Source organism: Candoia aspera, chromosome 6, assembly GCF_035149785.1.
Source record: "Candoia aspera isolate rCanAsp1 chromosome 6, rCanAsp1.hap2, whole genome shotgun sequence".
NCBI lineage: Eukaryota > Metazoa > Chordata > Lepidosauria > Squamata > Boidae > Candoia > Candoia aspera.
The window spans coordinates 53,607,757-53,623,387 of record NC_086158.1 but is presented as its reverse complement, the minus strand read 5'-3'; the positions used below and the strand labels follow the sequence as shown (position 1 = coordinate 53,623,387).

Below are 15,631 nucleotides of genomic sequence, written 5' to 3'. Positions count from 1 at the left end.
CCCCAAAAAGAGGACAGGTACATTTCTGCAAGAAAAATTATCTTAAAAAATGCTGACTTTAAGGTGGGGAGTTGTTTTTTCAGGAGATTATCACTCCTTTCTTAATTGTTGCTAGTCCCAGCGTTCTAGGAAATGCCATGATAGTTTATGCATTTGGAACTCCTAACTAGCATTTTGATTTAATTGGGAAAATTGGACTGAACATTCCAGTGCTCTGATCAGTATTATCTTTCCAGTCTTTGGCTACAACCACAAATCTCTTCCAAAAGTTATTATCACATTGTAGTTGTTAATGTGACAGATGGGAAAAATGATTACTGGCAAAGGGACTAATATTAATTATTTATTTGTTGATCACATTGTGACAAAACCTGCCCATGGTGGTTTATTAATTACAGTCATTGATTACTTATATTGAATTAATATAATCTGAATTTTAATTGAAATTAATTCTAATTTATGTTTTGTCCCAGCCCTGTCCTGTTATTGGAAGGCAATCTCTGGCTTACTAAAGATTCATGTTTTTTTGTGTATGTGCTAAAGGCTACGTTTAGTACAAAAAAAGGTTGTGCACCCTGTGGAGAGAGGCATCATTATTATTTTATGTTCAACTCACATATACACTTCCCCTCCCTCAGAGCAACTACAGTTACATTCCACCACTGCTCTGTTGGTTTCATCTTTTTGTCAACATGTCAGTCCTTTAGAGAAACTTCATTCTGAAACCTAATGCAAATATTTTCACAAATTACCTGCCACTGCATGCAATCTGTGGAACAAAACATTTTTTAAATATTTTATTTAAAAATGTTTTAATTCACATTCACAAGTTTTCTAAGCAATTCTTGCCTTTTCCCATATTTAGAAAAAATAACGATGACAGGACAAAGCAGCAGCAGAACATGGAGCCACCTGTAGAGACACATACTAAATATACAGATGGCCTGTTTTTGTTTTTTGTTTTTAAGTCCCTATTGCTAGGAAATAAATAATTCCAGGGCAAGAATATGACATGGAAGAAATCAACACAAAGAACACCAATCCACATGTCATTCAGTAAGGATTGTTATTCAGTTGAAAAACACTTTTTGGGGAGGTTGATCGTTTATCAGGCTGCCTTTCTTCTCCCCCACTTTTTAAAATCTAAAAATCCACAAATTCAAAATGCAATGTACAAAGAAAAATACATTTTCACAGAACAAAGTTAGAAATTCCAAAACACTCCTTTATGTAACAATTTGCTATGGGATTGTCTGTTCAGATACAATATTTGCTTTGACATCATTTGCCCCCTTCGTGTCCAGTCCCATCAGCAAAAATCAAGAGCTTACAGTGTAGCTGTCAGATATTACATACAGCAACTTCTTTACTTTTGGCAGCCCATTAGCTCAAAAGTATGCTTTACACATGACCCAGTGACTAATATGCAATCAGTCTGCAGCAGTTTAATTTTCTGAATCAAGTCAAACTTCACTGTGAAACACTGGGCTTTCTACCACCAGATAACAGGAAAAAATACCTTAAGAGTGAATCTATATATACCAGTGTTTCTCAACCTTAGCAACTTTAAGGTTTGTGGACTTGATCTCCCACAATTCCTCAGCCAGCACACTGGCTGGGGAATTCCGGAAGCTGAAGTCCTCACATCTGAAAAGTTGCTAAGGTTGAGAAACACTGGTATACACTATGTGGGCAACCCACAGTCCTCGACTATGCTCTGAGGCCCCAGGAATTCCACCCACTTTCCCCCTTGTTAATTAAGCCAGGCTGGAATCTGGCAATACAGTATTTTGAATAGCTAGTTGTAGCTATCACCCTGCTAATCTGTTATTGTTTGGTGGCTAAGGTAGACAAAATGAAAGATATGCTATATTGCTACTTCTAGAACTGCCAAAGCTTTCTAGTACTATTTGAAGGTTAATGCCTGAAGTAGGATGTTGTGGTGTCCCTTATGGAACAATGAAATATGGGAAACAAAAAGGCTCTGTTCACACATTAACACTAAGCTAAGATTTTTCAAATCATGGTTTATTACCAAACAGCCCACAGAGCCCTGTTGTAATGCTAAGCCACAGTGGGTATGCTCAAGTAACAAACTGAGTGAGAAACAAACAAGTTGTGTTATAGTTTAGTGTTATGACAAAATTGGTTCACTGTCTTTTGAAAAGAGCAATTTTGTAGAGGAAAGGAAGGAATCAAATACAGGATTTAGAGAATACTAGGTTATTCCTTAGACATCCTGGCTGTTGATAACAGGAGTTGTAATTGAAGACATCTGAAGGACATCAGATGAAAAGTCAGCTCTAACTGGATTGAGCTGGAGAATGAAGTATGAAATCCTCATGGTTTTGCAGCCTTAGCTTACCTAGAAATAACTTCCCAAATGTACTTCATTCTGCTGATAACAGCATGTAGCAGAGGCTTTCAAGTAAGGATCCGATTTTAACCTTGAACTCAGTAGTACAGCAACAAACAACAGAGGCTGACTGGTGGATAAGGGGAAGGAGAGACATTTGTTTCTCCAGTTTTCTAATTCACTTGCATTTGGCAGATTATGACATTTTTTAGGAACCCACAAAGGAAAGGAAAAAAAGCAAGCATTCAAGTTTTTGCCACACCAAGTAATATCAAGGTTTGCTCTTTTGTAAATTGTGCTTTTTGTTACAGCTCTTTTTTTCCTGACACAGCTGTTTATTGCTTACACTTTAACACAAGTCTATAATTAAGAGAGGGGAAGGAGGCAGGAACTAAGAAGCAATTGGACAGGTCTGAGGGACTTTTAAAAAATGTGGTTCTTTCTGCTCCAGCAAGGTCTAGATGTACAGTAGTGAATGCACAAATATTTCAGAAATTATTAAAAACACTCATAAATATGCACATATTATCTTCCTCCGAAGAGATTCATTCTTTCAAAATAATGACCTACCCTGGGTCTATAGAATGGAAGTTCTCATCCAGAATGAAGGGCATCTACTTCTGGGAACAATATCTCCATGTTCTAAGTAAAGTCCTTAGATTATCTGAGCTAAAACCTGGAGTTTGCTAAATTTAGCACACGATAACTAGAAATTGCATAGCTAGCCTGAGCTTCAATGCACTGAATTCATCTCCACTCCATCTCAACATAAAAGCATATTTTCCCTTCTGATGTAGACAGTCACTCCAGCGTCTGGATCTGAATGAAATAAATAAGGGCTTCTGTATTGCGTATAGATGAAATGTCATGTTATCATCACCTCACCTCATGGAACCGTACTGTCTCTTGTCCCCAAGAGGGCCCAGCATGATGAATTTGCAGTAATAGAGTTCAATGTAAGTGGATGGACGGGCGAGTGCAGGGGCACTGAATTCAAAACCGAGGTAGGAAAGGAAAAACTTTTGCTCAGAGCCAGCTCTTCTGTGAAGAAAGACACAGCATCCCTTTTGCAAGACGTGACAGGAGGGCTAGGAGCTGAAGACAGAATTTCTGACTCATACTGCAGCAGCTGCCCCATGAAACTGAAGTTTGGTGAGATTAGACTCCTCCGTTGCTTGATGTAGTCAAATGCTTCCTCCAGGCGGAACTTTCTCGTTTTCATCAAATAAGCCATGCAGATTGTGGGAGAGCGAGAAATCCCTGCTTCGCAGTGCACCAGGATCTTGCCTCCTGCCCTTCTGGTGCAATCTGGGAAGGAAGAAATAAAATGGACTAAATGTGGAAGCTATTGCAATCACTACAAGTGAATGCCTCTGCTAGTGCCATGCCATGTCATAGATCCTGCCTTACAGAACAATATTCCTCTGAGATTTGGATGGCCCTGACCCTATTGGCCTTCCAGAAGGCCTTGAAGACCCGGCTTTTCCCCCAGGCATTGGGATCAGGATCTTAGCAGAGCTAGCATATGTGTGGCCTCAACTGTTTTTTTTAAATTGTTTGTTTGTTTTAATCTTTTTGTTCACTGCCCAGAATTACCTTAGTTGACAGGCAGCCATGTAAAATTGTTTAATAAATAAATAAAACATAAATAAATAAATGCCATGATGCAAAGGGTCTCCTAAATTTCATTTTATAACTCATTTCAGAATGCTGTGTGGATGGACATTCAGAATGTATTTCATAGATGAAATGAACACCAGGAAAGTAATTTCTCCTTGTTCTTGTTGGACACATTTACACAAAATTTACAACTCTTATTGACTATGCGGTAGATAAAAAGGCTTTGCTCCTTCCCTTCACCCTTGCCAAATCTAGCCAAATTACAACAGCAGGTGTTTAATAAAATGAACACTACAGTTCCAGAAAAGAACTGAAACAGTTTGTTTCTTTTCATAAGAAGCACATCCTTGCAGTAAAAAGTGTTATACACGCCCTCTAAGCAAATGGAGATTAATGAATTTCCCTGCTCACTAGGACCATGGAAAGCAGTGCCTTTGTCCCCCACCCTATGAGATCTTTTTGGTAGATGTTCAGCATGCATTTTGACCCCAAGATGTCAAGCCCTGGGCTCCTGGGGTTTCCACCACAAACTGCACAATAAACTAGTCTAAAATCTCTAATTACAACCCTTGATAAGTGGCACTTGGACTTAAGTCAGACTATAAATGGCTTAGGCAGAGCTACCATTTTACGCAATGGGAGGCCCCAAGGTTACTCACACAATTCAATTATTGTTATAAGATTAAAAAGAAAATGCTGAAAATAAGCTCCTTGTGTAAAATGCAAGGATTAAAAATAGAACTTGAACTGCTTTAGCTGGACTAAGAAATGAATTTCCAAGTTTAATCCTGTTGTGAAACCTGTTAGATTTACAGGTCATGCTGAATTCTGCCCAGATTTATATACTCCCTAATTGTTGTTGTTGTTGTTATTGTTGTTATTATTATTATGTTAAATGTCATTGTTATTAGGGAATTTCATGAAGCATCTACAGAAGTCATTCCATTTTAAAGCAAGGAACCTACACTTTCTTTAGTGCATAGTGTTGTCTGAACAGGCATTGACATGTAAAGTGTTTAGAAGTCTCAGTAATCAGTCCTTGGAAAAACTTAGGCTCAAATCATTATTCATCTTGGAAACTCACTGGTGACTTTGAGCCACCCTACTTCATAGGGCTGTTGTGGGAAGATGGGGAGAACTGAAACTCAAAGTGGAATATAAATATAATTACTAAATAAAGCCTATTAGATAGGATAGTATCTCACACTGAAGGGTAAGACTGAGGCAGAGAGCAAGAGATGTTGCCTAATACTACCTAGCAAGTTAATAGTGAGGGTAAGATTTGAATGGGTGGCTTCTTAGCTGAGGACAAGTTAGAATTTTTCCTTCAAAAAGCCAGAAACAATATATTTCAATAATCACACCCAAAGATTAATTTATCCTTTTAAAACAATTTATGTAAATAACTGAACTTTGCTCTATGGCCCATGGATAAACAAATTACTATTAAGCAATCCTGCCTATTTTACAAACCTCTCATAGCCCTAAGGCAATTCCTATTCAAGGTCTGTTGAATCTTTCCAAATGGCATGGGACTTAACCATAATTTTACACTAGAACTTCCTTTGCAGTTCTTTGATTAATAGAAAATTGTCATCAAAATGTTAACTGTATGTTAACATGCCAGGTCCCTATCCCTAATGAATGACATCTGCCTCTTCTCCAGAACCTCCACTGAGATACCTACATATATGGTTACCTAAGCTTTGCACAGATCTATCAGATGTCTAGCTCTTTGACCCTACCATTTATGATTTTTATCTCTGTCCTGTATATGTATATAATGTGTCTAAGCCAGTTAAAGGCAGTTGGAAAAGATTAACTCTCCTGTAGAAAAGAACCCGAAAAGAACCTACTCAAAGGGTTCCAGAGAATGCACAAAAGCTCAAAGTATCTCAGTAGACAGACATCTATTGTAACCTTTATCTGTGCCAACCCATTTCTCTTCAGTCTCACACTGTCTTCCTCAACACATAGAGAACTTCTTTCACACTTCCCACTTGCTACAATACAATTAGAATGCTCAGCCTTGCATTATGAAAACCCAAGGCCAGGGATAGAAAGAGTGAGGGGCTTACACACACAGGAACAGTAGGGGCCATGGCCCGCTTGCAGACCTAGATGTCTATGTACTTCATTTTCCAAAATGCCCAAAGTGCCTTTAGGAAATCTGCTGTACCAAAAGACTGTTTTTGCTAGTGTGAATTGAACTAGGTATTTCTCTGGAAATATTTATTTAAAATATTTATATTTTGCCTTTCTTCATCCAACTCATGGTGCGTAAGAAATGAATATCAACAATAAATAATCCAAAATACACTGACATAGCAAACAAACAAACAAACCATCACAAAATAAAACAAAAACGTCAGGCAGGGTAAGCAAAGTACAAATGACCTTAGCTTTTCATAGAGGTAAATATAGGATTATTGTTTTAACCATAAAAATCATAAAAACCACCACAGCAATTAAAAGAGGAACTATTTATGACCATGGAACCTCTATAAAACCAGTTAACATACAGTTAACATTTTGAAAAAGTCATAATCCTCTAAAATACCTCTGGAAAAGGGAAGAGGGAAGCCTGGCCATGGTAGAAGAGGACTTCCTTTCATGAATCAAGAACTATTCTTCATTTGCAAGAGAAAAAGAGAGAGAGAGGAAATCCACCTACCGATAAATTCTATAGCTTCTTGGAAGTGTGAGCTGATGTCTGCTGTGTGACTGTCCTCCACTGGAATCCACTTACAACAGAATTGATTGGTAAAGGGTTCAGAACTCTTTCTGGAGACATTCAAGAGTGCAGTAATGTTTAGGCTGGCAAGGAACTCACACTTAGAAGCATGATAGGCACTGCCAAGGTATAGGAAAGGCAGGATTTCTACTGGGCCACCCTGGAAGGTAAAGAGGAATAAATCATTATAGATTTTCTGGATGCTTCTTATTTAATAAACTCAAGAAAATAGTTAGGCAGCACTTTTAAAGGGGATATGAGGCTGTTGCTAATAGCAGCACCCTGATATAGGCACATAGCTTGTTAGAAATACTGAGCCAATGACTAAGCTTCAGAGATAACAAGGATCCATCCATCCATATCTTTCATCTGAATGGGGAAAAAGCACATATAACACCATATGACTGGTTTAGCAAAACTTCTTTTACACCCATGCCTAGTAAAAACAAGGCAGCCACCATGCACCATGCTATCTCCAGCCTGAACCTGAAGAACATGAACATTGGGAAGGGCACAGAAAAGTGCTTGTGGCTTTACTACATCAGATGTTCAACTTTCTCTGTGGATGGATGATGGATGGATGATGGGTGATGATCTCCACTAGGAGATGAGACAAAAAATGGCAAACTGCCTTTGAGAAACATTTATGGCTGAATGATAATGGCCAAAAGTCAGAGCTCTGGTTGTTAGCAATTGGCCCATACTTTGACCTTTAAGTAGATCACATCCATAAACAGAGCAAGATCAGGGACAAAACAAAAGTCCACCAGATGTGGTCAAGCCAAAATAATGGTCAGAATGCCAGGCCAAGTTTGGAGAAGCAGGATCAAATCCTTACTCAGCCTTAAAGCACAACATATGATAGTTTAATGTAGTGGATTGGTGTATACAATATGCAGAAACATAGCTGGGTCCTGAAACACACTGAACTGCAAACTACCCAACCCCATCTTAACCCTAGTTAATGTTTTGTGTGAACTAGGTATACTCTCACTGTCTTCTTCTGAAATTCAGCAGGAGTTGTCCTCAGGGTAAATTTTTTTAATGAAAACTTTTTTTTTGCTATTTGCCGTTGCTAAGTATTTATCATTAACAAGTAGTTCTGCAGAGAATATTCCACTGTAACATTTGATGGCATTTTCCTCTTAAAATAGTAAAATCGAATTCCCCCACGGAAATTGTGATTATCAATACACTGCAATGAGCAATAATTTTTCTTCCCATTTTTGAAAATATACAATCCAACTAGATAAAAAGTTGATTTTGCATTTCTAAACATGGGGGCAGCCCTGTTCAATCCTCATTTTTTCCTTCTTGTCTCATGGACAGTTCTTTAAAATGAGAATGCTCACACACTATTTTGTAACCGTAGGTGGGCCTAGTAAAATTTCAGTCCCTTTGTTCTTTTTCATTGTCAGTCTAAGTGCTTTTTCTTTTTATATATTTACCATGGTGCTTGGTTAAAACTAATGGAGCTTAAAAGAATATACTGGAGTTATTGATCTTCTAATACTATCCCAGAAGAAGATGGCATCCCAGTGAAATATCTAGAATTAAAAGATACTGGCTTCAATTCTTTAAAATTTATAGCTAGCCAAGAAATTGGGCAGGGGGATAACCGGTGTTGTTGGATTATGTTTATGTGGATTTCCCCCTCCTCTATTCTTGAGACTGTTTACATCCATTTGTCTGCAAAAATGCAGGGGCCATCTAAGTCTCTTCTCTGAAACGTTTGTGTTGACTCTTTTTGTCACATCACCAAGTATGAATAAAGGAGTAAACTGAGCTACAAAGAGGATGATGCCAGGAAGAGCCCCCAAAGAGCCCGAGCATGAATAGCATTAGCCTTCTCTTCCTCTAAACACACCTGATCATATGCTGGCTTCTGGTGGATGCATTGCTTCTCATGCAAGCCGTTGATGCTTTTCTCAGTTTCAATCCTCTCTTGGGATGCAGGTTTTACATCTACACAGAACTCTGGATATTGTGAGTAAAAGGTTTCGTAGCCTCCTAAAATAAAAAATACAGGTATAGAAATATAAATTAAAAAAGCTAGGGGGTGGCACACAATTGTGCTGGATCATCATTTTTTTTTCTGAACCTGTAATAGCACCTATTGCATTGAGAGTTTCCATTACAAAGAAAAAAGACACAGACAGAGTACAAGCATGAGCGTCTCTATTGAGAGCTGAGAAGTACAAAATTAAAGAGAAAAATTGCAAATACAATTTTGCATTTCAGAATGTTTCCTTCAGATGTTTTTATGCTTTTATTCATTTAAGAAAATGCAAATTGAGAGGCTGTGCATTGATTAAACACTTCCATTTCTTTGCTTCTTGGCAAATTAAATGGATCCATTAAGAGTCATAAAAGTTAATGAAACCTGGTGATGGGCTCAGACAACTAAATAGCCCCAGGTGAGTAGTTTTATGGTGTAAAAATAGATTTTCTAAATTTACTACACAATTAATGAAAACTATATCTGTCTAAGATGCAGCTTAGAGCATGGATACTGACGTAAAGAGAATAAACATGTATATCAAGTATGCCTCAAACCAGCCTTCCTCATCCTTGTACTGGCTAACATGTACAGAACCTCAGCTGTAATGTATCTATAGGGCATTAGGGTGATTTTTGTTATTTCTTCATTTATAAGTATTATTTCCACCGACAAAATGAGAAAAGGGGGACACCTCTCTACAATCCTCCATACATTCAACCCTCAGGAATAAATTTTGAGAACAGGAAAGGGGAGTTGGAGGAGAAGCCACCCTTTTTGCTAGTAGAAGTCTGATGTCATGACAGTCCCACTTTAAATGAGTGGACATTACTTAAGGAAACATACTTAGAGCTCTCATCTTACAATCTCAGCCCCATATTTCTGTTGCTGTTATGTATCCCTTGAGTTGGTGCATGCTGAAATATTTTCAGTAGGAATTTAAAAGAGACAATACAGAGAAAACAGGAAGTCAAGCAAAAGTCACGGAAAAGTTGGTGTGGGCTTCAGGGGATTTTATAAATAGCATTCAGATCAACCAGTGTAAAAATGTTGTTTTCATCTTTTAAATTCAAGCTTATCCTGACTAAAAGTGACCATATGAGCCTAGTAAGGACAAAGAGAGATGTTTTCTTTATAGCTCAGAATGTTGAAAAAGGATACCAAACTCTTACGTATTCTCAGCTCTGTGTATTTCTGTCATCAAAATGTACCCTTTGAAATCTCCAAATGTAAGCGGCCAACGTTTTTTAACTTTTGCTCTGAAAATGTTCCCCATCAATTAATTTCCCTCATTTTTAATCTCCTTTAAACTTCTTATATGGGGGTGGGGAGGTGAGGGTTAGAGTTCATTTCAGTGTTACATGAACTTTTTATACCCCTCTTTTCAGGAATAAACAAGGGTACCAGCCTATCCCATTTTTCTTAGATAGATCAGAGGCTCAACCAGTGAGCTGTAACCCAGAAGCTCATGGGAATCAGATTTGCCAACCACTCTTAATATGAGTCACCTTTTCATCCAGTTCTCTTGCTTTCTCTCTGTGCGCACTCTTCTGATGGCTGTCCTCTGATGCTGTTATTTCCACAAATATTGCATTACTCATCTTTTAAAAGAGAGATTCTTCCTTTTCACTATGAATGATTAAAATTCTAGGCACAGGAAAGTGGCAAAAAGCCTGCAATCTCTCTCATGGAAAATAATTGCTTGCAATAGGAGAGGAAAGCATAGTTTAGTTTAAAGACGTACTGCCCTTTCAAAAAACAACATTTTCATAATAAAATATGTATGCTTTATCTATGTGAGGAAACAGTCTTGCCAATGAGATGATCGAGGAGTGAATTTTAAAGGTTTTTGTGACTGTTAATTTAATCTCAGTTGTACATTCAATTGAGACTTTTAAAATCAGTGAACAAATCATTTCAAAAAACAAAAAAGGTCCCATTACGAGTGGTGCATCAGAGACAGTGACATAACCAATGCTGAAAGCTTTCAAAAAAATTGGTGTGGGGGGCGGCAGTTGACAAGGATTATGACACTCAGCAGTAGAAGTATTCTCTGAAGAGCAGGATTGCATTTGTGGTCACTGTTAGCTGACAAGCTTTCTGACTCATGCTTTTATCTCAACAGACTGCCTGAGTCCAGGCCCACTTAGGAACTTGATTCCACGCAACAATGAATCCTCTCCCAGATCACTTACAGACAAAACCCTTGGGATAAGCCTCAAGGTTCTTCCATTGGTTCATTGTGAACATTCAGACTGAGCTAAAAACGTAACAAGAACAGCATCGGCTTGTGACTCAAACACAATTTACCAGTGTAGCCAGTTTCCAGAACATATATGCAGCCCATAGCTGCATCACACAGAGAATTTCCTACCATGGCATCACACACTTAAATATTCTTAATAGCTTAAAGTAGGAAAAAGTGTTAGCACTGAGTAATATTTACATTCATTTCCCAAGATCTCCTAGCTGTATCAAATAGGATGCTAAGAATATATGAGGTAATGCCTCCAAGAATGACTCTTCGGGTTTGGAAATGGAAAGACTAAGAGACTGCCATTTAAAAGACTGAATGCTACAAAGCAGTTAATAACCAAACCAGAACCAGAGTGTTATATGATTTAGTGTGGAGCATATTAAAACTTTCCTTCATTAAGTATGTGATGAAACATCCCTGAACTAGAATTTTAGTCCATTTTCCCATTTCAGTTCCCATCCACCAACGGAATCAAATTTCAAAATCTTTTATATATTCACATGACATGAGCCTTCTTAAAAATAAGAGTTCTTTATGCCAGGGAAAACAACATAAAGAATTTATCACCCATTTGAATTAGGCATACCATCTAGAGATTTTGCTGCAATCTAATAGTTTGATAATATTTTATATAAGATGCGCAGTAAGACAAAAGCATACAAGAGGCCCTCTGGGTTGAGAAAAGAAGATATCAAAATATTTTCTTCCTTAAACAAAATAAAGCAGTAATCATAATGCCTCTAATAGGATCAGCTAAGACATTTAAATTGTTCCTAATGAAAGTACTATGCTGCTGCTACCAGAAAGCAACCATTTTTGTTACATACTCCTACAAATAGGTTTGATTATGTTGGGTAACAGATTATAGGGAGCTGCCCTATAGGAGGCAGTGCTGACTTTTACATTCTGCATTCCTTCAACTTAAAAGCAGACATCTTCTGATATATCTCTGGTTGCTTCCCAGCTCCTTTATTAATACTTTCATGAAACGACCATACTACTTATGTGTGAGCCAAGCGTATTTTTACATAAAGTCAAGAGTAAGAGAGAAAATAGTGTTTTAGATCTGGGGATGTGAGGGTGGTGGTAGTGATGTCATTAATTAATCTGTTTCACAAGGGCGATTTTTGTATCAAAATCAATACATCTCCCACATTGTGTGTGTTTTTAGGTGACTAATTAATCAAAGCTCACCTAAATCTAGTCTTTTTGCCCAGCAAGAGAAAATATTTTGATTAGCTATGCCTATTCTTTCCTTTTTGTATGCATTTATGAAGGATAGGATTTCCAATAGACTTCTTTGAATATTTACCTTTTTTTTTTTACTGGTGGGGCTAGTTTCTAACCCATCATCACTCCTCACTTGTTAGGGAAAAAAAAGTTAATTTCAGGAGAAGATGATCTGTTGAAAGGAAAAGCTATTGATCAATTTGTTTCAGTATAGATTGAGTTATGAAACCTCATTTCCTTTCTTGCTTATCATACATTGCGTTAGACACGTGCCATGTACGTGATGGTTCTCACTTGCTGTGCAAAACCTACCTACCATCTGTATCGCCAAGACCAAGGCGGCTGCGGCCGCTCTTTGCTAGCAAGGCCGCTGGGCTCTTGCACTCAAGCGCTCGTCTGCTAGGGTACGGATGACGATCCAGACGAAGCTTTCTTTGGGACTAGGTTAGCAAGATTCGCGTTTCCAATTCCCTGCAGCAGCGCTCCCCAGGAGCCACACGACGAGAGGCCGGTCACCCCCTGCCCTCTTCCCCCCGTTGCGGCGCTTTTTCTCCTCGGCGGCCTCTCACCTTTTAGGAAACAGACCCGGGCTCCAGCCTCCGGCACGCTGGCGGACAGCGTGTTCAGCACGATCTGCGCCGTGCTCTCTTTCTTGAGCTTTCGCCAGTGTCTGGTGTTTTGATCCAGGACTACCACCGCCGACAACGTCCGAGGCGTCCCCGCGTCCCCTCCTCTTTCTTCCGCGCAAGCCGGCGGCAGCAGAAGCCGCCCTCGAGCCGTTTCATCGGGCACCACGAAATGTAAAGGCACGGGCCGCCCGTGGGAGCGGCGGATCACCACGGAGTTGAGGTTGACGTTGAGAGATCCTCGGAGGCAAGAGGCCGAATAGGAGAGGTACGGTCTGCAGTCCAGGACAAGGCACAGGGCAGGATCCTTCCGTAGCAGTTGCTTGAGTCGACGAGAATCAAGAGCCGTTACCTTCATCTTGGCTTGCTTTCCCCGTCTCTCACTCTCTTCCCTCCTCCTCTCCGAAGCAACCTCGAAAAGGGTCACCGTAGGCGATTAGCTTCCTGGGCTGACGATTATTTTAAACCAAACCTGAGAGACTGCCACCCTGCTTCCTCAATGCCACTCCTGGCCGCGACCGTGCTGTGTCCTTCCCTGCCTTCGCATTTCCCTCCCGGAACTCAATCAGGGGATTCCGCTTAGAAGAAGAGGCAATTTATCTGAATGAACGCCGGAGCCGCGCGGCTCTGTCCATATAAGGCGACTAACGTCATAGGAACGTTCTGTAGTAGAGACGCCTCTTCGGTTAAGCACCGCCCCCCCAAGGTTGAGGAGATTCCCTCCCCCCAGGAAGAGGGAAGGCCAAGCAGAGGCGATTCTCAGGAAAGCGTTAGTCAGGCTTCTTCGAGCTAAGGAAGTTGAAGAATGTTTAAAAAATTCTCTAGTCATCAGAAAGCCCTTCTTACACTCACTCAGCCATCACTTATTTCCGTCGACTTACTAATGAAGGAAAGGACCTATGATGGTGACAGAAGAAAGAGAAGTAGTATAAGGTGGAGGTGGAAGTGGAAGTGACAGCAGGGGTTGTTTGTGGGAGAGCAGAGGCTGGCTCACTGCTAAAGCTACAGGGAGCAGACTCTTAAATTCCTCCATGCAAGCTACCAATTTTAAATTGCCACAGCGATATGAAAATCACTATCTGTTGAATTTCCTTCTGCAGAATACCTATGAAATACCTAGGGAAAAAAATTACACATATCTTGCCTAGATTTTTTAAAGACTTAGTTCTGCTATATCAGGAAGCTAGAGACAGCATAGCTATATTTCTTCTGAAATACCCATGCAGAATGAGATGCTGTCTGGCAAATAATTGCATTTATCCAAAACTCTTTGTTTGTTCACATGAACAAACAACATAAATCCAACAGTCTCAGACTTTTTTGCTTTTATAAGTAATATGCTTGTGATCAATAGAGTACAACCCTTCTTGTGTTGGCACAAAGTAATTCTATCATAGAGGTTCTCTGCATTGCCAATTCCCATTCTGCCTCCCTTGTAACTCTGACCAGAACCCTGTTTTCCCATTTTGCAGGTGTGCCAGTCATTCTTAGCATGTTAGTTTGTTTTATTCTCTGGCTTTGCTGCTGTATCCTTTCAGCATAACACCAGCCAGCTAGAAACATCCAACAACTGTGACCAAGCTGGGCCAGTTATTATGGCTCAGTTTCACAGTTTTGGTTTCCACCTTGGCTTTTCTAGGCTGGTTTGACCTTCATCCTACACTCCATTTGGGCATCTTACCTGGTTTTTAAAAATGTGAAATGAAAAAAGAAAGTATTAGAAGATGTCACCCAACAATAAACATGCATCTACAAAAATATTTAAATATGTAAATATTTCATCTGCTGATGAACCTGTGGGTCTCCAGGGGCTGACAGTTCCTGGGAACCCAATTTTGAGGATACTGGGTAGCATTTTGCAGAATATTCTGTGTACAAACTGTTTCATGCACAGAACAGCTAATTTTGGTGGTCTGTGCCCCAAATGTACACAGAGTGAAACAAAGCTGTTTTGTGTTGGCTGTTGTTTTGGACAAAGGTAGTTTGGAAGTAATGGAAAAAAACCAAGGCCAAGGTGCTACCTTGGCAATGGTTTGTGTGAATATTGGCAGTAGTAGTGCAGGCTGAGGAGAGGGAGACGAGGGAGAGAGGAAAAGGAAAGATGCTGGGAAGAGGGAGGGGGCACAGCAGGCCAATAGGATATGCCATGCTGGGAGCCTGTCCCTTAATGCTGTAAGGAACAAACACATAGAAGAGTACATCAGTGGCAATGGCTGACAAAGTGGCCAAAGCTGGGATGTCCTAATTCAGATATTGCGTACCCTTTAAGAAAATCCAGAAGTGTATATTCCTTCTAGGAGCCCATCCAATGCTTCTGCAGGGATCTTTCATTCAAGGAAGCAAAATCAAAATGTGAAAATAATGCCTCTGCACATCAGTTCTATGGATAAAACAGAGAGGAAGTGAGAGAACAAAATATGTGCTTAATGTTCTGCAAAAGTTCAGAAATATTGCAAAGCGATAATACATCCACCATTAAAGAAGCCATTATTTGATTTAATCCATAGCTTCACCATAAAGCCTCAAAAGTATTGTACTTTTCACCAGTTAATAAGGGATGAGTTCAGGAATCACTTTGTTGTAGGAAAAAGATGTTCTGGGCTTATGCCTCTGGATCATTTAAAATCAATAACAATATCAATCCCAAGCAATGTTAAAACTGTGGTGATATAAGCACATACACTGGAGTAAAAACACTTCATTTTCATTGGAGTTTTACAACTTCTTGCTATAATTACATTTTCTGAAAAACATGTGGTTTTGGCAAACATATAGCAAGAACAAGGAACTGAAGCAATCACAAACATTT

At 39.4% G+C, this 15,631-nt stretch overlaps 1 protein-coding gene across 1 annotated transcript; it reads right to left on the bottom strand.

The window, feature by feature from the left end:
- Positions 1-824: 824 nt before the first annotated feature.
- Positions 825-13,401, bottom strand: DUSP5 (dual specificity phosphatase 5). Its single transcript, XM_063307142.1, has 4 exons — positions 12,766-13,401; positions 8,578-8,720; positions 6,651-6,870; positions 825-3,664 (listed from the first exon to the last, which is right to left on the bottom strand). The coding sequence occupies exons 1-4, from the start codon at positions 13,178-13,180 to the stop codon at positions 3,243-3,245; spliced, it is 1,200 nt and encodes a 399-aa protein (XP_063163212.1). The 5' UTR covers positions 13,181-13,401; the 3' UTR covers positions 825-3,242.
- Between the last annotated feature and the right edge of the window lie 2,230 nt (positions 13,402-15,631).